This window comes from Ipomoea triloba, chromosome 10 (genome assembly GCF_003576645.1).
Source record: "Ipomoea triloba cultivar NCNSP0323 chromosome 10, ASM357664v1".
Classification (NCBI taxonomy): domain Eukaryota; kingdom Viridiplantae; phylum Streptophyta; class Magnoliopsida; order Solanales; family Convolvulaceae; genus Ipomoea; species Ipomoea triloba.
The window spans coordinates 26400328-26420705 of record NC_044925.1 but is presented as its reverse complement, the minus strand read 5'-3'; the positions used below and the strand labels follow the sequence as shown (position 1 = coordinate 26420705).

The window sequence follows — 20378 nt, the reverse complement described above, 5'->3', positions numbered from 1 at the left end:
AGCCCCCCCCCTGCTCCCTCTAGATTTATACAGTTCTTCGCCTCTCTGCTCTCCGTCTCTTCAAAGATTTTTCGTGTGAAGGAGTTTCGAGAAAGTTAATGAAACATGTTTAGAACGAGCATACGTTTATTTGGTTGTTAATATGTGGCCACTTCTACTTTGATCGATTTGGTAGTGTCATTATTGTTGTTGCCTAACTTTGTCTTCGATTTGGTTGTGTGGGCTGACCTCGATGCAGTGGAAGCACTCGACTTGAGCTTCTTTCGTTTCGGTTTCTTGGGAACTTCAGAAGGAGCCTCTGTTGTTGGTTGTGGCCCTTCATTGCAACACTCTGGCTCGGGTCCCGATTGCACCGATTCTGCACAATGTGCCAACAACGTAAGACTATGAAGAAGTTATGTATTTTCCAGAAGACTAATTATTCGTCCCAATGGTCAGCACACTAAGTGGTAGGATATTGGCCAAATGATTTGTTCAGTTCACATGGGTGGGATCAAACCCCAACTTTATGCTTAAGGGACGAGGTGCTGAACCACCATGCCAATCATGTTGGTTACACAATAATTAAACATTCCCATACTGAAAAATATGGTCTAAGAAGCGAAATAACCTTGAGAAGACCACGGAGAATGTTCGGCACCAGAACTAGTAATTGATGGCACAGTTGAATCAGGCCCTGACTTGAATCCATTCATCTGCAATCCACACCAGAATGAAAGGGAAAAAAGGGTTAGATTTTCTCATTTGTCTTACCTACTTACATGATTGCATCTCAGAAAAAGGCAAATTTTTTTTTCTTTGTTTAATACAGCTGACGTAGTATCTGTTCATCTATACTTTCTCAACCGTCAATATGGCTTCCACTGAGGCTCGGTCTCATGAGAGACCATATATAAGAGTCACTATATGCTATCCGAACACAAGGTGCTTGGCAGGCAAAAACTTTTTATATACATTTCAAAAATAAAAAAAAAGGAAAATGGATGGAGGTGAAGAAAGAAAATGCATACCCAAGTAGGTGCACTACCAGTTTGGCCATCCCACCCAATATGTGCAACATGCTTAACATCTGTTGGGTCTCCAATCTCAATCTCAATCTCAATATCCCGCTCCTTCACTACTATTTCAACAACACATTCTTACAGCTTTTTCAGCCCAAAAAATCATAGATTTACACAAGAAAAATGATTAAGGGATTTGGGGGCAATACATACCAAAAATATTAGAGATATATTTGAATCCAGCTTTGAAAGACCCCTTCATCTTGGTTGAAGAGATTGCAAATTCAAGAGTCTGCTCTGCCTATCAAAACCCCAGAATCAAATGGGCATTTAAAATTCCTCTCAAATTTTCATTTAATTACCAAACCTTCATAAATGAGAGACAAACGTTCATATTTTTAATTTGCAATTGAAATCTAGAATTATCCATATATACATGAGCAAGTTGGGAAATTTAATTACCTTGTAAAAGAGCAGGAATTGCAGAGATGATAGAAACCCAGAAATTGGGTTCAATTCAAATATGAATGGAAAATACTAGATAAAAAGCATGCATGCAGAAGTGCATGGGAAAGCAAGAAATATATATATATATATATATAGGTAGGGCCTAGGAGGAGAAAGAAGGTGGGTCGCCTCCAAGAGAGTACGACAACAATAGGGTCATTTTCTGGTAGGGGAGAGGAGGAAGAAAGATTATGAGGAAGGGGGAGATAGGAAAGAATGAAGAAAGGAGGGAGAATGGGAAGTAGAGGTGGACAACCACGAAAACCTCCCAAACAAAGGTCAGGAGAAACTGACTTCCTTCGTTCGTTCGTTTTACATTTTACTACCCACGTTTGTTTCTTGGAATGTTACATTAGGATGTTTTTTTTTTTAAGAATGTGTTTAATGTCAACTGTCGGTTATTATTCTAAATCGGTGGTGAGAGTTTAGATCAGATTATTTGAGCTAAATTAATGGTGTGTACTGAATAAAATTATGTCATATTACGAAAATTATTTTGTAATATAATGCCTCTAAGTTAGAGAAACTGATCAGATTACCTTGACATAACCCCAAATATGTATCAAATGAGGTTAAATATATAAAATAACCGTGCTCACATTATCTTAATTAGTTATTTGACATTTCGCTTATTTGGAGGTGTTTGGTTTAATTTGTAATTTGGAGATTAGATAGATATTCAATAGGTTAGGCAATAAACAAGATTCAAGAGCTCTCCCCCACTCCAATCCAATATATTAGCAAAGTTTTGACCCTTTGCCTTGATATGGATGGTAATTATTTTTGTCTTTTAATAAGGTCGTCAATGGTTACAAATTCAATTCGAGCTAGAATTTTTAAGAACTTGAGTGATGGATGAGCGGATCAGCCTGAAGACCCAAACGACCTCTTCACACTCAATTCTTGGACTGTGTAACGGGAGTGAAAATTACCTTATATGTTACCCACTATTTCCCTTGTAAAATTCGAATATAAGTTTTAATTTGTCCTGATTTTGATTCTAGTATTTAAATCAAATGCATGTCCCAAACATGTATTAGGGTAAACATTATTGGCATAAAGTATAATTACAATGTACAATGAATGATAAAGTTTTTCATAATTATTAGAATCACCTAAACAATGATATATCATTCATCTTGAACAATGACCACATCAACATAGGTTCTTGAGACAATAATGCTGCTGCAGCCTGCATGCATTTTGAAAACCATGATCATATAAATTCTTGCCCACAATCATCATCATATTAGTGCTTGAATCCAAAACCAAACATTTCACTTCGTTCCCAGTTCCAATGACACCACCAGGCCAATTGAGAGTCTGAGACAAATTAAATGCCCAACATTCTGCCAATATTGCTACAAAATAATGGCATTCAATTCAAAGATGTGGAAAGTAAGAATGAATGGAATACCCAGTCTTCCAATTATCCAACACAACCACCTTCTTCACAGCCCAGACCGAAGCAAAGAGCACGAAAGCCATGGCCGATCTCTGCACACTCCTGCTCTTCTCCAGCACCACAGCATGGCTCAAAAACGCCAACAACAATCCCACAATCGTGTACAAGAACCCCACAGCATAGCCTTCTGTTCCCAGTTGCGTTTGAGTCCCTTTGTAGAAGAAAACCAATCCATCAGGATCCTGCATGTCTCCTAGAAACATGGGCACCTGTCTGATTATGTTGTGCATCATCCCTCCCACGCTCAGAAAGTACACTAATATGGCCCCTCCCATCCACAGATTCTTGTCCACCAAAATGCTTTTCTTGAAATCAATCTTTGGCAACAACATCGGACTGCATATCACTACAACAACTGCCACAAAGATCAGTCTTTTCCTACAAGTAGAAGTATGATGTCAATATTAGTACGAAAGAGCAAATATCAATTTTCGTCCCACGACTATTAGCAAAATGACAATTTTGATTCAAATGTTTAATTCCTACCAAATTTCATCAGCGACTATTGTTTTAGTAACAATTTTTTAGCATGAATAATGAGATTTAAGTCTTAATATCAATCCCAATTTCCAGTTCTACTCCTCACTCTACATTAATTTGAGGAGAAGAATTGTGGACTGAGATCGTTCTTATGGCTTAGCTTAAATTTCTTTATTCAGACTTAAATTGTGATCTTAATTTGAAAATGACGAAAATACCCTTAATAATTTCATCATATCTGTATAAATTTTGGCACTAAAACAATAGTCATAATGAAAATTGGTACTATAAAACAATAGTGGTGAATGAAAATTGGTAGAAATTAAACATGTGAACCAAAACTATCATTTTGCTATTACTCGTGCGACTAAAATTGGTATTTGCTCTAAGTATGAAATGTACGAGTGAGTTAACTTTTTTTTTTTTTGAAAAGGAGTGAGTTAACTTTAGTTGAGGCACTTCTAAAAACCTAAACGCTAGGGTTAGGGTCAACAATTTTAAATTCTAGCTGAAAGATTAATTAGCTGAATCAAATTAGTTTGAAATCGAATGAGCTGGTCCAATTGACATCTCACCTGGAAGAAGTGAGTGGGCGATGAATTGGGCGGATTTGGAGCTTAGTTTTGGATTCCACGAACTCCGCCATCGACTCCGCCTGCCGGGAAAACGCGGAAGGGTCCATTTCAATGGGGTCTTTCCCGAGGTCCATAGCCGAAGGCGGGACAATGCAGATGTGGGGCAGTGAATCGAGGCCGAATTTCCTGAAAGAGAGCTCGGATTCTTCGAATTCGATGTCGAAGAAGAAGAGGTTGGTGTTGGTGTTCGGATCGGGGTTGTTTGCGAGGAAGGAAGAGGCGAGGAGGGAGAATTCGTTTCTGAGAGCAGGCAAGTTGATTTCGGGTTTGGAGGAGTGGAGGCGATGGAAGTCGAAGAAGATGAGAAGAGAGAAAGGGCGGGGAGTGGGGACGGAGATTATGCGTTTCAGGAGTTGGTCTGTGAGGTGGATCACGCCGGTGGATGATTCTGATCGGAGATGGGTCAAGTCCGATACGACGGCGTTGGCGGGGATGAGGCAGAGGGTTAGGGTTAGGGTTGCATGGAGAAGGAGAAATGGAGAGATTGAAGATATCGCCATTGTCTTGTCGTCTGAGATTCAGACTGAAGCGTAAGTCACTGTAAAAAGGTGTTGGTTTAAGCGGGAGAGTGTATAGTATAGATCATGCAAGATATTGAATTAGTCAGCTCTCATAATCCAATCTGACAGATCACCTTAATTAGGTAAAAAATAACCTTCAAATTCAAATTTGCAGTACACCATTCTCACATTCAGTTAACAATTTATGTGTCTATAGTTATTATGTTATGTGTATATAACTAGTTTGTTTATAAATACATAAATTATAACTGCAGATACATAATTTTTGAATTATGGTTCACAATGCAATATGAACATTGATCCATGGTATAACGATTGTTCACTATCGTATTGGGCTGATATAGCTCATATAGGGGCTTGCTGGGGGAAGGGGGAGACACAACCGTGAATGAAGAGTCTCACTTACAGGGCGTTTGGTTGTAAGAAATAAATTAGAGGGAAAAGAATTGTACTGTAATAATCATGTGTAATGGTCAAGAATGGCTGCTAAGCTGGTAAAGCATAGAATCTCTAACATGAAGTCATGAATTAACTGCATATCAAATCTGGGGAGTCGAAAATAAAAATGTCTGAATCATTTCAGGTATATACAAAGATCAATGAGGATCAAACGTGTTCATTTCACCTAAATGATCACAGAGAACATCATTAATCAACCTTGACTAATGTAGAGCTGTACTTATCTAGGCCAAACTTTGCCATAAACATCTTTCTTGGTATAACGGCGATCCCATGACCAGGGGACATCTGCATTCGATTAAGGGCAAATGGGCGATTAGAAGTCAGTAAAAAAGAATTAGTGTTTACTAACGGGAAAAATGGAAAAGTGGAAAACTAGAAAACTGAAGGGCGTTTCACCTTCGGGGGAGTAGGGTCTTGGAGGAAGCTCATAGGGTAATGGCAATTTGATCACTACTTCAGCTGACTCTGTATCGCTCTTTCCTCTCCATGCCAAAGTGACAAGCTTTGCCGCCTTCTCTTCATGTGGTGCGGATTTAACCTGGAGGGCGTAATGTTTAACAAAAAATGAGGGTTATACAAGTATGCTTATTAAGTGAATACCTGACAACCCAAAGAAAGAACTATACCTCGGAGTAATTACTGTTATCGGTACAAGAAAATCCACTCCCACATTTGACAGACGGCAAAAACAACACCCCAAGCTGGAGAAATAGCAAAAGATTCACAAGCAATATTAGTTTTATAACAAGAGCAGTAATTGCCAAAGGTTTCATAAAGAAGACGTGTTTCCACAGCTTCAAACATGTAATGATTACTTTTTTCCGGTGTTTTGTGCGTAACTTTTCTTCCGAGTAAAGAAGATATACCTCGTATGAACGAATCATCAACTGGGAATTATTTTTTTGAAGAGCTCCCCAAGCAGCTTTGCTGAGGTTTGAAGAAGTAAGCAACATCCACCTGTTAAAAGTTACGGAGCAAAAAATAAATTTGAAAAATAAACGATAAATTCCCAGGTGCTCGATGCATTAGAGTCCAATAAGGAGATCTGAATGGGATCTTACGCTAGGTTTTGACCACTGTAACGTACAAACGTCTTTATATGAGGCATTGCACGACTGAAATGTTTAAAAAGCACACAGATAAGTTTCTTTTCTAAAAAGACGGAATTAGCCTTCAGTCTAAGAACCAAGATCACAACAACAGTTACAATCAACTTGCCAATGGAATTACATCTCGTGTTCTAACCAAAGTCAGTTCAGGATAGACTGCAACTCTTTGAAGTTTAGTGACCTAGTTAAAAAACACCTAAATCCAAATGTTCGATCAATAAGTCCAGCTACACCGACTAAAGGGTGCCCAAAAACATCGAAGCACTTAAACCATTTGATATTTGGAATTATATATTATTAGTTTGAAATTCATTACGAAAAGGACAATATACCCGCGACCAGTTTGGCTTGCTTTCCACTTTGCCCAGTACTTTTTCAGAAATTCTTTCTCCACATTCTTTGAGGGGCTCGGAATGCAACTTCCAGCAGCATATCCCTGAAAGATGAAGTAAGAGAATAGCCACAAAAGTCGTTTCTTAGTCAATGCTGTAACACGAGTAAAGCTTGCTGAATAGCAAGAAAAAAGATACAACACACGGACACAAAGCAGTAAAGGATGTATAAAGAAATTAGCATGTTTGAAATAGTCAAAACCGTGTGAAACCAAATATATTTTCAGGTAACACCATTGTCTAGCAATTAGTGTCTGAGATGGCTTACATACATTATATGAAAACTATTACCTCCAAAGAACATCTAACATCTTCTACTGTAGGCCATACTATCATTTGCTCCCCTATGCCAAGGGGCTTGTTATCATCTGACTTTCCAGCGGACAATGAAAATGCAAATTCTGTCATCCACTTCTCATCTAACGAACCGAGGGACGAGAACTGAAGCAAGGGAATAACAGAGAACCAAAATTGAGAAGTGGTATCAAGGAGCGAGATCCTAAGCGTCAAGACTTGTGAAGTTCTGTCAGCCTAAAAGAACCGAAATACCTGATAAACAAGAGGTGACTTCTGAAATTCTTTACTGAAAGTACACTCTTGAAGAACAGTTCGTAACTTCATATGTCCCCACTTTTTCAAACTTGGACCTGAATGATAACCAGGGACTGAGGCAATTAGCCTGACCTGGAAAATGAAATCACTAAATTCAAGAATAGATAATCATTTAGCACAATTTTCAGAAAGTGAACCGAGTTTCATGTTTTCCCTTCACTAACAATAATGTGATGTCATGAGTGCATATTTTAAGCACATTCTTCTCCTTATTCATTGACACATGGCAAGTTATGACATCTCCAAGGATACAAAGAATGACCCACAAGAAACTTGAGTTATACATCAGTTCAAGGTTTTAGCTTAAAGAGGGCATATTTAAAATGGAATGGAAAATACATCAATGTCGGGAAATGGTCAACCCTAGGTGCACCACTTGAGGAAAAGTGGAACCGAAGGAGTATGCAAGATAGAAGTTAAGGGGTGTGAGGTAAAAGGGAAGAGTTAAAAGGATAAGTATTATGTACATGACATCAAAGGATCAAAAGTGTATCCAGATTTAGAAGCAGAGAAGACGTTTGAGACTCAAAGCATTGCTTAGATACTAGTTTAAGAAGATAATTAGTTAAATGCGGCATTTGTTACTTCATTTCATTGGCAAAGTGGGAGTTAGGGTATAGCATTATTAGAGTGGCAAGGGTAAAAGAACAAAGATAAGGAAAACAAATTAATCAGTTCTTAGATGCTCTCTAAATATGAGAATGAAATTTGAGCACATTTAAGAAAAGAGAAGAATTGAAGTTAAAAATTAAAATGAATTAGAGCAATATCCAAAAAGTGATTACCCCTGCACTGCTATAGTTGAATTTCTTGAAAAATGATGAATTGATGTTGCAGTTGCCAAGTGCTGGTATATTGGCAGTGAACTCAGGCCACTGCAAGCATTGAAATTAAATTAAACAAGGTCAAGGTGAAAGGAAGTAGTTCAATGAAAACTTGTTCAATTTAAGAAGTACAATTACCAACAAATTCAACAAACAATGTGAAATTCCACTTTGAATATAACAGTTCTAGATAGACACTCGAAGCAATGGAACTTTGACCTCATTTTAGATTTTTCACTCATTGTTACCTTCAATATACTAAGATAGTCAATCAAGTCTCTTTCAAATCCGCATTCCATACTTGGGCACTTTTGATCCTTCCAAGGGAAGTCTTGCATCCACAAACCTTGGCTTTTGTTATTCCAGTCAACATGTATCAAATTGGCGGTATGTACAACAATTCTGACTCCTTTAGGGTATACAAGAAACATGGCTTTTGAATGGTGAGTCCCATATGATATGGGCAAAGCAGGTTTGTGTAGAATCCAATTCACAAGATTGTTTCTCTGAAATAAACATGTAAAATAAACAAAATTGAAATCAACTTATAGGAATATTCAACAGAAGAAAATTTCCATGGCATGGGATTTCTACAAACCTTCATATACTCCATAGTACCATCACCTTCTCCGTGTACAACAAGAACCTGGGGAATCTTTTTCAGTGCGGGACATGCTGCAACAAGATCGCTAATCTCAATGGTAATAAATTATATTGGTTGGTGACAGACTCAAACAGTACATGACTGATACATGAACACAAATGCATATCTTACTTTACATTTTTAGAAAGGAAGTTGGAGAGGGAAAAAGAGGTAAGGGGAGGCAAGCTCTATGTGGCAAATCTAATTATTCATTAGGAACATATACAATATGGTTGTTATAAGGAATGGAATACACTTTGATGTTACAAAAAGATGACGAAAAATAAGAAAATTTATAGAAGCAGCATAGGTTCATGAACAGTAGCATGGTAAGGTAAATAGAGATAAGCAGATTTTACAATAGTGAAATGGCAAAAGTGAAACAGATAAAGACCCTACCCACAATAACAAAACCTACCAGAAAGTAGCCAATCAATGTCTACCATGTAATTGGAAAGAATAGCCACAAGCACATCCCCCTGTGAAAACGGAAGTTTAGGTTTGTGTCAGGTTGCAAATTCTAACAGGACATAATACAACTTCTTAAGTTCAGGTCATTGGAGTTCAAATTCATTTACAATATATATATGTCATAAAATATGTAACTCTAACTATACTAATTTCATGAATACATAAATATGATGGGGCACTAGTATGATGTGTACAATCAATAACTAGTTTTTGAGCTAAGAAGGTTACAGATGCAATCAACAAGCACCCAAAAAAAGTACTGTACATGCATGACTGGGCAGCATGTATGCTGCCAAGAGGAATAGGTTTCAAACATAGGCACTTGAACATCGCATTTGTTCCTTGGAAAAAAATTAGAGAGAAACCAACAGGGAAAATTGAAAGGTTTAGAAAACAGAGGGCAGGTAGCAACCATGACACCAAATTTGTAAAATAGGTAATAGTAATATAGCTATTAAACACGCAAAGAAATGAAGTGAATCCAGTTGACTGTTAGTAATATGCATTTCTGGGCCAAACTTCAGACAGCTTTGACTTTCAAAATCACCCTCACAAATTTAATCAAAGTCCAATCATCAGTCAATTATTCATAAATTAATTTCTGCAAAGATACACATTTAGAACATCTTACCTGTATTACATCGTGGATGGAAACAGCATTTGTGTTTGCCCATGCTGGCAACTCACGAACTCTAAGCAACCGGAAAGTCTGGGGTAACTTATCCTTAGGGACAACAAAATGGCGTATCGCCTCTTCAGAGCTCTCTGTTTCCTGGCCATCATTCTATATAAACCAAAACCAATCAAGAACAACTATTGAGAAAAATATACTGTACGTAATCTTCTCAAAAGCAAAACTTAGCTATTGCCTTGGTTTTATGAATTAAAAGTAGGAACTCAGGCCCTGAGGGTACGAAACCCAAAAGCCCATACCTTTGAAGATACCAAGGATGCCTCTCCCAAAACTTGTCTAGTTTTTTTCCAACCGTGTGCCTGCCCTTTGCTAGTATTACTTTCTTCAACCAATGGCCTCTTGTTCCTGCTGTTTGGTGAGTTTTTGTTCCTAAGAGCATTGTACCTAAAATAGTAATGTCCAGGTATCAACTCTACCACATCACCATTTTCAATCTTCCACCTTTCCCCAGACAAAAGCTTCTTCCTTTCACCCTTTGATCTTATAACAACTGGGTTTGTACTTTCCTACAGTTAGCACATTGCATTTATTTTCAAACAAAAACAAAGAGGCATGAAACAAAAATACACTGCAATGCACAATAGCAAAAGAATTCACAGAGTCCCAATATCAAACACAATGTAAGCAGCATATACATTATATCCTTAAAGGATTCATACACACACAATACCAAAAATATAAGTGAAGGCTTACCACAAGGACCTCTGCAGAGCCTCCTGAAGTGGCATTGACAGTGAGATGCTTCCGGCTGAGCCGCTTATCATTGACCGGAACACAACTACGGCCAACACAATTAGAGCCTTCATTGATGGGTATCTTGGGAATTGAGCCTCCTTCCTCCTCCTCCTCCAGATTATCTTTCAAAGGCGTCAAAAAGGCAACCTTTTTTAATGGAACAACCCCAAATTCAGAAACTTAGGTACACAAACAAAAACCAAGAAATTTAATAACTACTCCGTAAAAGAATTGTTCAGACCTGAGACGAGTGCGCCATGGAAGAATGTGATTCTGAAGCTTAGGATTGGGGACGAATGACGATAACTTTATTTAAAGAGTAAAGGGTGAGATTACCAACAGATTTCGGTTTAAATTTGGAAGAAGAAGGAGTGGTGTTCGGAAAGAAGAGCTCGGTGGCGCTGCCAACTTCGCGCCCGGTTGCCGGAAAAATTTTAAAGGAGAAAATAGCATTTTCCTTTTAAAAAATCATTAAACAAAAAATCCTAATGAAAATAAAATTTAAAAAAAATAATCATAAACAATGTTGGGCTCTCGGGATTGTACAATTCACATATTTGGGCCTTGGATTGGATTTCTTATGTGGCCCAAAATGATATTCAAGCCCTAAACTATGTTAGCCTGCTTTAAGCCTTTTAGGCTTTGATCCAATTAAACTATACTGTGCATCTTAGAATTCACGTTGTAAAGTATACATTGGTTCATGTTCATTATTACTTTATTAGTATATTATAAGTTTATTTTTGATAAATTACAAATTTAAAAAATTCATTGTGATACAATTTTATTTTTAATGTATTATAAATTAAAATGAATTTATAACACACCAAAATCGAATATACAATATACTAGAAATCAATTTGTAGTGAAGGTCTTTCTACATATAACATACCTAAACAATGTTCCACAATTTTTCAAAAAAAAAAAAAAAAAAAAAACAATGTTCCACAATATACACCGTTGCATTTTGCATGGGAGAAGGTATATATCTAAAGTGAAGAATTTAACTTGTTATGCTTTGAAAGGGATGATCAAGTGAGTAAAATATAATTTTCCTAGAAAATCATTTAAATCATGAGTTCAATACTTAGCGCAATTTACTTATCCTAGTGTGTGTTTGTGTTTTATTACACACATCAAAGTTAAGATTTGTCACGAGAAACATGTATGTGAAAAATGACCCAATAATACATCGATATTGGAACGCGTGAATTGAATCCCTTGTAGGGTTAATTGATTGAGTGATTCGTGATTTACCTTAGCAACAACTCTAGCTAGGAGCGGGGTCTTGTGCATTTAAAATTTATACGATGAAACTGAGATTACTTTTTTTTTTTTTTTTAAGTTAAGATTTGATAATTTTCATTTGTTTTTTATTAATAAAAAAAGCGATAATTGGGGAGAAGCAAAGAAATATTTTTATGCCTTTTACAGGTATATATGTTTGTTTCTTCTATGACAGATCGATGGACAAGCAGTGGTCAAATAATCCAAAGTAATTGAGCAGAGTGTCGATGAATCTTCATCTCTCGAAGACGCTGGAACACAAGATTATTCATCTGTACACTGTACTCTACGTTTAATATTATTCATCTTTCGTTTTTAATATTAAAAATAAAAAATCTTACTGGGTTGTTGTTAGAGTATGCGCAGGCACAGATCACTGCAGAAGTATGGCAACACAGAAACGATGATACGACAAATTTTGAGAATAGGATATACCAGAAATAGTCCAGAACGTCTGCATATTACATGAGAGACCACTAAACAAAATCATGGTATTTATTTATTTATTGTCCCAATTGCTCATATATATATATACACATATATATGTGTCGCCAGGTCTTAACATGAGGTGGCGGTCTCACCATTAGGTATGCAAAAATGCATCAATAGTGTTAGGAAACGCACAACAAAGAAATGCGCCGCACCACAAAACGCACCATTAAGTATACATCACCACAGAACGCACCATTAGGTACGCATAAATGCACCACGCAATGTTCAGAAACGCACCATTAGGTGTGGTGAGGTATGGTGCGCTGGTACATTTCATTGTTGTGCGTTTCCTAACACAATTGGTGCGTTTTTGAAAGATTGAGGTCGCACTGGTCACATGTTAAGGCCTGACCGCATTTAAACTTGAACTTATATATATTCTAAATTACGCGTCAATAATTGAAAGACTATTAAATTATGAAAAGAGATGATGTGATTGAAATATCTCAAACAAATTACTAATGCCAAAAATATTTTGTTATGGAGCTAGCAAGATGATTGAGTAATAGGTACAAAGTCTTTGCATATTTAAATCCATCAATATCAGAGACTCATATGGATGTTGAAGAATCCATAATAGCAAAGTGACATAAGAGAAAAGAGTGAAGCTAAAACATAGAACATAATTATATTTATGCAGGCAAATAATATATATTTACAATCATACTTCATGATAAATCTTGATATGCATGTGGGGTATTATTCATGTCTTATAATTAGGGCTACACATCCTTATAGACATTTACACGTTTAAGCGTTCAACTTTGACTAAATTGTTCGGCATGTGTAAGCCATTTGATTACTTCTGACTCATAAGTCATTGAAGATCAAATTATAAACATTTCATTTTACTTTGCATACATATCTTTTCCAAACAATCAAAAGATCAACATTTGCATACCAAGTAGGATAAATAATAAGATTGATTAATTTCTACATCTATGGGAGCATTTCTTAAATTTTTGAGAGCTAACCCAAGATTTAGAGGAAGAAGAAAAAAAAAAAAAAAAAGTCTTCCTGATTTTTGTTACTACATCCAATTATTTTGTTTTCTGGTGTCTTTACTGTGGCGTGACAATAGCCACACCAAAAAATAAATAAATAAAAATTTAGGGATTAGATTTTAGAGTTTATTACTTTATTATACATGTACAGTTGCCCTTAATTGCTTTGACACGAAAATATGAGATTAAGTAAATATATAAAATCATTAATATTTGTTCAAAATATAATATAAGTCAAGCATTACTCAAGAAACAAAAAAGTTATGAATTGTGAATTGCATAGTAACACAAATGAAATTTTTAATCAATGATAATGCAAGCATGAACATTGGGTCTTTGCGGGTGACGATATATAGATTATAGGTTACGTGTCGATATTTAAAAAAAGATTAAGTCAGAAAAAGAGATGATATGATTGAAATATCCTTGACAAGTCACTAGTTCCCAAAATGTTTTGTTATGGATTGAAGCAAGCAAGATGATTGAACCGTGGATGGGCACAAAGTCTTAGCATATTCCAACCCATCAAGATCATAGAGTCATATGGATGGTGAAGAATTCACAATAGCAGAAGTGACACAAAAGAAAAAGAGTGAACTAAACATAGAACATATATAATTGAAAACTAGACACATTGAATAAGATCTAGGCAACATTGTCCCAACAACACACATGTCATGATGATGCAGGAAGGAATGGAACCAATTAACCCCCAAAGCATGAGATTTTTTGATGCGCCACGTGGCATAATATGGATGCTATATATCATCTTGAAACCAAGAAGAACACCCAATGATTGATGACCTCCAAATTAATAAGACCAGAAATGACAAGACCCACACTTATTGTGGCATTTATTGGGTGGTTCATGCATCTTTTGACATTCATGACACATTATTGACACTGATGAGTGATGACCTATCAGCAGGCAAAGGAACATTGACACAAGAATATGGTTCTTATTATTACTTACTATTTCCTAATCCCCACTCCCTCCAATTACTTCCTTGCTTAATCTTAATTGGTTTAATCACCTCCACTTATCACTAATATAATCATGTTTATCTTGACCTTTTCTTGTTAGCCGACACGATTTGTTTCAAAGTGTCAATTAGCATTTACACATATTCAAGACACTTTTACTCCAAATTCATTATACAAAATAGTTTATTCTTAGTCCAAAATAATAGAACTCAAATCGCACTGACAAAGGTGTCTGCGGTTAGTTGATCAAATGCCTTTTTTTTTTTTTTTTTTTTTTAATGTTGGAGTAGTTGAGTTGGCGACAGTTTTTTTTTTTTTTTTTTTTGGAAAAACAAATATTGTTTGTTGTGTTTTTATCAAAATCAAGCATGAAGCATTTATATTTTCTTATCTAAATCTAAAAATATAATAAGTGTGAATGAAAGTTGGTATCCTTCATTTATGTCCGTTTTTCTGTTACTGTTTTTTATACATTAAGTTATAAATCTAAAAATATAGTAAGTTGTACTATATAATTTTGTCGATAGCAAGGCCCTAGTGTTATAATAACTTCCGTTATCTATTTCCATTACTGTTACCACGCATTTACATCCATCATATATTTTCTTATATTTTTTAATTGTAATATATATATATATATATATATATATATATATATATATATATATATATATATATTATAGAATATGTAATAAATAAATTTGATTCCATTTAATTACATTTTAGTTAGTTATTTCCTAAAATATAAATGTCAAATTTGTAAAAGTGATTTACATCATCATCATCATTATTATTATTATTATTATTATTATAATATAAATATCTAAAATCTAAAAAAACTTATAAGAGTAAATCAAGATTAGTAGTCTTCATAGTTCTATATTTATTGAGTTGTACATATACACTACAGATATTGTACTATTATTTTTAACGGATAAAATTATCATATACTATTAAACTTTATTTGGTCAATATACATTAAATTATGCTGCAATTATATTTAATCATTTAGCCTATCTAAAATTCTAAATTAGTACTTATACAATTATTAATCATGCCATAATTATTAACCAAATTATCAACCAAACTTTTTAATATATAATATGAATTTTACAACTCTATATATATATATATATANTATATATATATATATATATATATATATATATATATATATATATATATATATATATATATATATATTGCTCAATAGCCATTGAGCTTATCTTAACTATAGCTACAATGAGTCAGATTCTTAAAGAGTATAGCAGATAAATCAAGTAGTCTAAGGATGGGGACCAATATAATGTTAGTGTCATAACCAATTGTGTTTAAGGTGATTAAGGACGAAAGGACCGGCCTTTTGTTTGTTGAGTGCGTCAATTACGTACCTCCAATATGTCCTCTCCATTAGACTTAGCTTGGAGTAGTCAAGTCGTCTCAGATCAATAATGTGGCATCCCATAGTTCACACTTCACATGCATACATGCTTCCTCGTGCCAACCTATTTGGGTGCCTGCTCATGTGATGCCCAAACCAAATCATACTCACTAATGTCGTTATTGTACTAATGAACCCAAATAATCATAATATATTATTAGTTTTATGGGGTTGCAAGGAACAATGTCATTATTAGTGCATGTTAGATTGTTCGTGTAGGGTATTAGGGTTATCTCATAAGACTAATTGAATACGTGGAAAAATTTTACAAATTTAATTAGGTATCACTGCTCTACAATCTCTTGCGAAGTTGTTGTGGAATCATATCATTGTCTACCCTTTGAGAAGTTAGGCTGACAACACTCATAGAGTCATATATAGCATCCCTTCTATTCGATTGGCTCACACTCCAAGCCCTTTAAGATTCCTGATTTCTGAAGGGTTGAGAAAATGAAACAAGAAAGGTGAAAAACATAAAAACGAAAATAACACAAGATTTACTTTGTTCAGCAACGTGCAAACGTCTATGGAGCAACAGAGTTGTTCTTTTATTAATTATGATGATAAAACATCCGAGACTAAAAGTATTGTAACCCTAATGATACATTGATAAAATTGCCCATGTACTCACTTTGGAGATAGTTGCAAGATACCGCGGAACAACTATGTGCAAAGTGAATGGTAAAGCAATATAATTAACTAAGGCAATTAACAAACAATAGTAAAACTAAAGGCTTGAACTAGGTCATTTAAGTATAGATGATATAGTGTATCATTGGTTAGAGCGCATGCAACGCATTGACAATATAATGGAATTAGGGAGATGTTATTAGGTGCCAACGTCACTCTCGTGGTCGTTGGACTCTCAATTAGCTTCAATCCCCACTCTCATGGTGGTGGTTGGACTCTCAATTAGTTTCAATTCCTACTCTCATGGGGGTCGTTGGACTCTCAATGAGTTTCAATTCCCACTCTCGTGGTCGTTGGACTCTCAATTAGCTTCAATCCCTACTTTTGTGATCGACATTACGGTCCACACAATAATGATTGCTTGGAGTATTGGTTGAATATTAATTAGGAGGGGAGAGGGCGGATGTCGGCCAGCAGAGTATTGGGCCATTAAATGGAGATAAACTCAGGTCTCATGGCTTTTGATATTTTAATTTTAATCTGCCCATTTATAACTATTTAAGATATAAAGTCCCTCCCTTCATCACGACGGTGACAGTCAAGAAAAAGAAAGTTTTTGGCATCTGTAGTCTTTTTCATTAATCAAACATGTCATTAATTCTTTGAAAAGTCAATGGCAATCATGACCTTGGACCCCACGAAGCAACCTCTCATTCAAATTTCCTAATTTCTTTTTCTTCACATCAAATTCCAATTTAGTCCTTGTGTTATTACCTCCTCCTTTTTTTTTTTTTTTTTTAAATACTATTATTATTATTATTATTATTATTATTATTATTATTATTATTATTATTATTATTATTATTATTTAAGAGTTGTAATTCAAGAGTTGTATCTTTCTCGTTCAAGACACAATTTATAACAATAAAAATACATCAATCCAGTGAAACTCCCAAACATGTCAAAAAGAGCAAGAGGCAATAAATTTAATCTTCAACATGGTTCTAATCTATTAAACAATTGTTAGCTATATTATTTTTTACTCGATTTGAATAAAGTAATTATTGAATTGTCACTCGACACTCATATTCTATAAAAACTTTCAGTTATTTATTATTAGTATGCTTTTAATTTTTTTTAAATATCAATTTGTATCTCGTATTTATCTGTCCCAAATAAATCAACTACTAATATAACTTGCCACTTGTAAAATATTTTAAAGAGTGATATAGTTGAAAATTTGTTAATACTGTATGCGTGGTTGATCAATAGTTTATTTGTTTGGATCACACTAAAAACTTATATATAATTGATAAAACTTTTAATGGATGAATTTAATTGAATGAACTTACACCCGGAACAAGTATGAATTGAATTCTCTGGTGGTTATACCCGAAATTGGATGAATTTACATAAAAATATAAAAAAAAAAATTAAAAAAAAAAAGAGTTGACAAATTTGACAAGCATAACATAGCATTAGGAATTTGGATTATCCGAACTAACACCCGAAAATCAAATTGAATTTTAAATTTTGGATGAACCTGAATAGTTATTATTAGTTAATTTGGATATTTGAAATTTTGGTATATTCAAATATAAATTTGGTTTGAATATTGAGTGTTAAAAAAGTATATATATTTAATAAGAGAGATAAATTGTATGAGAATCAGGGTCTACCCATTGATCACCCTTTCTGACGTGGGATACCATATTGTAATTGCTAATTGTCATTATTACACTAATGAACCTTGTAATTATACTTTAATTGATTTCCGTGGAACCAAGTTTGTTTGGATGAGTCATTTTTCATTTTTTCTTGTCTACCAAGTACACCAACGATAATACTCCACGAAAATCTTTGCTCCCCGGCTTTGCCCCTTTAAGTGAGGCTACTTTTATCATTAAAAAGGAAAAAAAAGTTTGAAAGCTTTTTGATGAGTTAAGTATTAAGATATTCCAACTCAACAATTTAAAATAAATTAATAATATTGAATATAGCTCAAAATATCATTCAAATTCGATGTCAATAATCGAATTAAATTTCAATATTAACTATAATAATGTTACTACATACTAGTTCGATTCTTATATATGTTAGCCATATTAAGTAATTATGAACCTCTGATGTTGTATGCAAAAGAAATTATCAGTAGTTTTGCATCATTAATTGGTTGTCACGTCGTGTAGGGTTTGTGTCGTATCAAATAAATGTATATAATTGCCGTTGTTACTGTCGACACCTTTTTCATTTACGGAAAAATCTACAATGAGCGTGTGCCTTATGCCTTAGGGTGTGTTTGGTAACCTGTAAAATGGCTTCCGGAAAATATTTTTCGAGTTTTCTGTGTTTGGCAACGTCCGGAAAATGTGGTCAACGGAAAACATTTTTCGTTGACCAAAGAAAATTAGTTTATTTTTTCGGAAAATGACTTACGGAATTTTTTTCCTTAAGTCATTTTCCGAAATCGCCAGAATAGCTGTTTCGCATGTTTTCAACCAAAACCAAGCCATATCACCCATGACCATGGACCATGGAGGTGGGGAAACCACCGAAAACCTTTGCTACATTTTTATTTATTTATTTTATTTTTTTTATAAATTCTATTTTTTTAATAAATACCATTATTTTAATAACTATTATAATTTTTTTATATTTTAAATAAAAAAAATTACAATGTTTAATTATACAATTTTATCCATTTTTCAGAAAATGAACCAAACACACAAAGACAGTTTTCCATCATACATCCAAACACTGGAAATGAAACTGTTTTCCGGAAAATGATTCATTTTCCAGAAAACATTTTCTAGAAGTCATTTTCATGCTTTCCAAACGGACCCTAGTTGAAGCCTACCTTGTAATCCTATCTAACAAAAAAATACAAAGAGGTAACCAGCCTAGGTTATCCCTATTTAAGTAGCAGACTCAGCTCAAATCAAGAGAGCCAATAGACACATTTTACATTGAGTTAAATTTGAAATTTAGTAGTTACCAAACTAAATATCCGATCAACTTGACTAGGTTACACCTGTTATGAACACGTTGTTCAGATACATCTTAAATTTTCAAGACGAAGGTAGTGGAAACTCTGGAAATGAGTGAAGAGTACGTAGTCGGATGTAGCAGTAGTTGTTTTGTCGATGATATGAGTATAACACATGCCTACTGTCCTTCCATCATCCTCGTCCAGAAAAGGCAGTTGTTCATCCATCGCCAGCGTGGATTTCCGACTCAACATGTTATCTTTCTCAGTCCTCTCCCTGCTGCAGGCCGTGCAGCCGCTAATACCTGTCGATCATCGGGCACACATGCACTATACCAAATATGAATATTACACTACTCAAAATCTACTGTTCTTGACACAAAAATTATTTAATATAAAAATGTTACTAAGGACGACAAAAGTACTATAGCTTATTTTAGTTTACAAATAAACTATAAGTTCTGTTGGTAGGATGGAGGGTTTAAAATAATAGCTTATTTAGAAATGTTATCTAAGTAGCATTCAAAATAAGTTCATGACTTTTTAACTTTAAAAAAAAGTATTTATTACTTCGTAATTTACAAAAATTACATAATCTACCTTCATTAATCAAAATTTTAATATTTTAATTTATCCTTATATTTTTTTTACACTTTACCAAACACTTTAATTTCAATTAGTTAGTGTATTAGATACTAGCTTTTCAGCTTTCAACTTTCAGCTAGCTTTTCGTTCAGTTTTCAACTTTCAGCTGGGCATATCAAACAAGGCCTAATAGTTTTTTCGGTGGGGGTGAGGAATCAAGGCCCCACTACCCACTCACGTACCTCCGCCACTAATGGAGTGTTGGCAATAAAAAAAATTTATTATTTTAATTAATGCATATTATTCTAACTCATAAAATTTAGTGACGTCGTTTTGAGCTGTCATCCACCGTCTAGAGGCACATAGCAAGCACCCAACATGCACATAACAAGCACATGCTTGAAAAAATTAGAGTTCT

At 34.6% G+C, this 20378-nt stretch overlaps 3 protein-coding genes across 6 annotated transcripts; all 3 read right to left on the bottom strand.

The window, feature by feature from the left end:
- Positions 1 to 67: 67 nt before the first annotated feature.
- Positions 68 to 1823, bottom strand: LOC116031368 (CRIB domain-containing protein RIC10-like). Of its 4 annotated transcripts, none has more exons than XM_031273545.1 (5): positions 1464 to 1823; positions 1215 to 1368; positions 1011 to 1120; positions 611 to 695; positions 68 to 358 (listed from the first exon to the last, which is right to left on the bottom strand). In XM_031273545.1, exons 2-5 carry the CDS (start codon positions 1261 to 1263, stop codon positions 138 to 140), a joined length of 465 nt encoding a protein of 154 aa, XP_031129405.1. In that variant the 5' UTR covers positions 1264 to 1368; positions 1464 to 1823; the 3' UTR covers positions 68 to 137. The 4 variants fall into 4 exon arrangements, with proteins under 4 accessions (XP_031129405.1, XP_031129409.1, XP_031129406.1 ...); XM_031273549.1 differs by having other exon boundaries at positions 1011 to 1117; XM_031273546.1 differs by having other exon boundaries at positions 1215 to 1302.
- Positions 1824 to 2531: 708 nt separating this feature from the next.
- LOC116033506 (probable dolichyl-diphosphooligosaccharide--protein glycosyltransferase subunit 3B) lies at positions 2532 to 4681 on the bottom strand. The gene is made up of 2 exons (XM_031276252.1): positions 4029 to 4681; positions 2532 to 3351 (listed from the first exon to the last, which is right to left on the bottom strand). Exons 1-2 carry the CDS (start codon positions 4586 to 4588, stop codon positions 2892 to 2894), a joined length of 1020 nt encoding a protein of 339 aa, XP_031132112.1. The 5' UTR covers positions 4589 to 4681; the 3' UTR covers positions 2532 to 2891.
- A 359-nt stretch (positions 4682 to 5040) lies between these two features.
- Positions 5041 to 10995, bottom strand: LOC116031746 (tyrosyl-DNA phosphodiesterase 1). Its single transcript, XM_031274044.1, has 16 exons — positions 10793 to 10995; positions 10510 to 10698; positions 10056 to 10322; positions 9754 to 9906; positions 9070 to 9130; positions 8607 to 8683; positions 8257 to 8514; positions 7970 to 8059; positions 7122 to 7256; positions 6864 to 7013; positions 6513 to 6616; positions 6133 to 6186; positions 5938 to 6028; positions 5698 to 5772; positions 5468 to 5609; positions 5041 to 5356 (listed from the first exon to the last, which is right to left on the bottom strand). Exons 1-16 carry the CDS (start codon positions 10808 to 10810, stop codon positions 5289 to 5291), a joined length of 1932 nt encoding a protein of 643 aa, XP_031129904.1. The 5' UTR covers positions 10811 to 10995; the 3' UTR covers positions 5041 to 5288.
- Positions 10996 to 20378: the final 9383 nt, after the last annotated feature.

Excerpts from the sequence above, each read along its gene's own strand:
- LOC116031368 (XM_031273545.1), bottom strand. The coding sequence starts at position 1,263 with ATGAAGGGGTCTTTCAAAGCTGGATTCAAATATATCTCTAATATTTTT. Across the intron at positions 1,121-1,214 it reads ATATATCTCTAATATTTTTG|TAGTGAAGGAGCGGGATATT; the intron begins GTATGTATTGCC and ends TTGTTGAAATAG. Across the intron at positions 359-610 it reads TTCTCCGTGGTCTTCTCAAG|AATCGGTGCAATCGGGACCC; the intron begins GTTATTTCGCTT and ends CACATTGTGCAG.
- LOC116033506 (XM_031276252.1), bottom strand. The coding sequence starts at position 4,588 with ATGGCGATATCTTCAATCTCTCCATTTCTCCTTCTCCATGCAACCCTA. Across the intron at positions 3,352-4,028 it reads CGCCCACTCACTTCTTCCAG|GAAAAGACTGATCTTTGTGG; the intron begins GTGAGATGTCAA and ends TTCTACTTGTAG.
- LOC116031746 (XM_031274044.1), bottom strand. Across the intron at positions 9,907-10,055 it reads CATCCTTGGTATCTTCAAAG|AATGATGGCCAGGAAACAGA; the intron begins GTATGGGCTTTT and ends TGGTTTATATAG. Across the intron at positions 7,014-7,121 it reads AGTCACCTCTTGTTTATCAG|TTCTCGTCCCTCGGTTCGTT; the intron begins GTATTTCGGTTC and ends CCCTTGCTTCAG.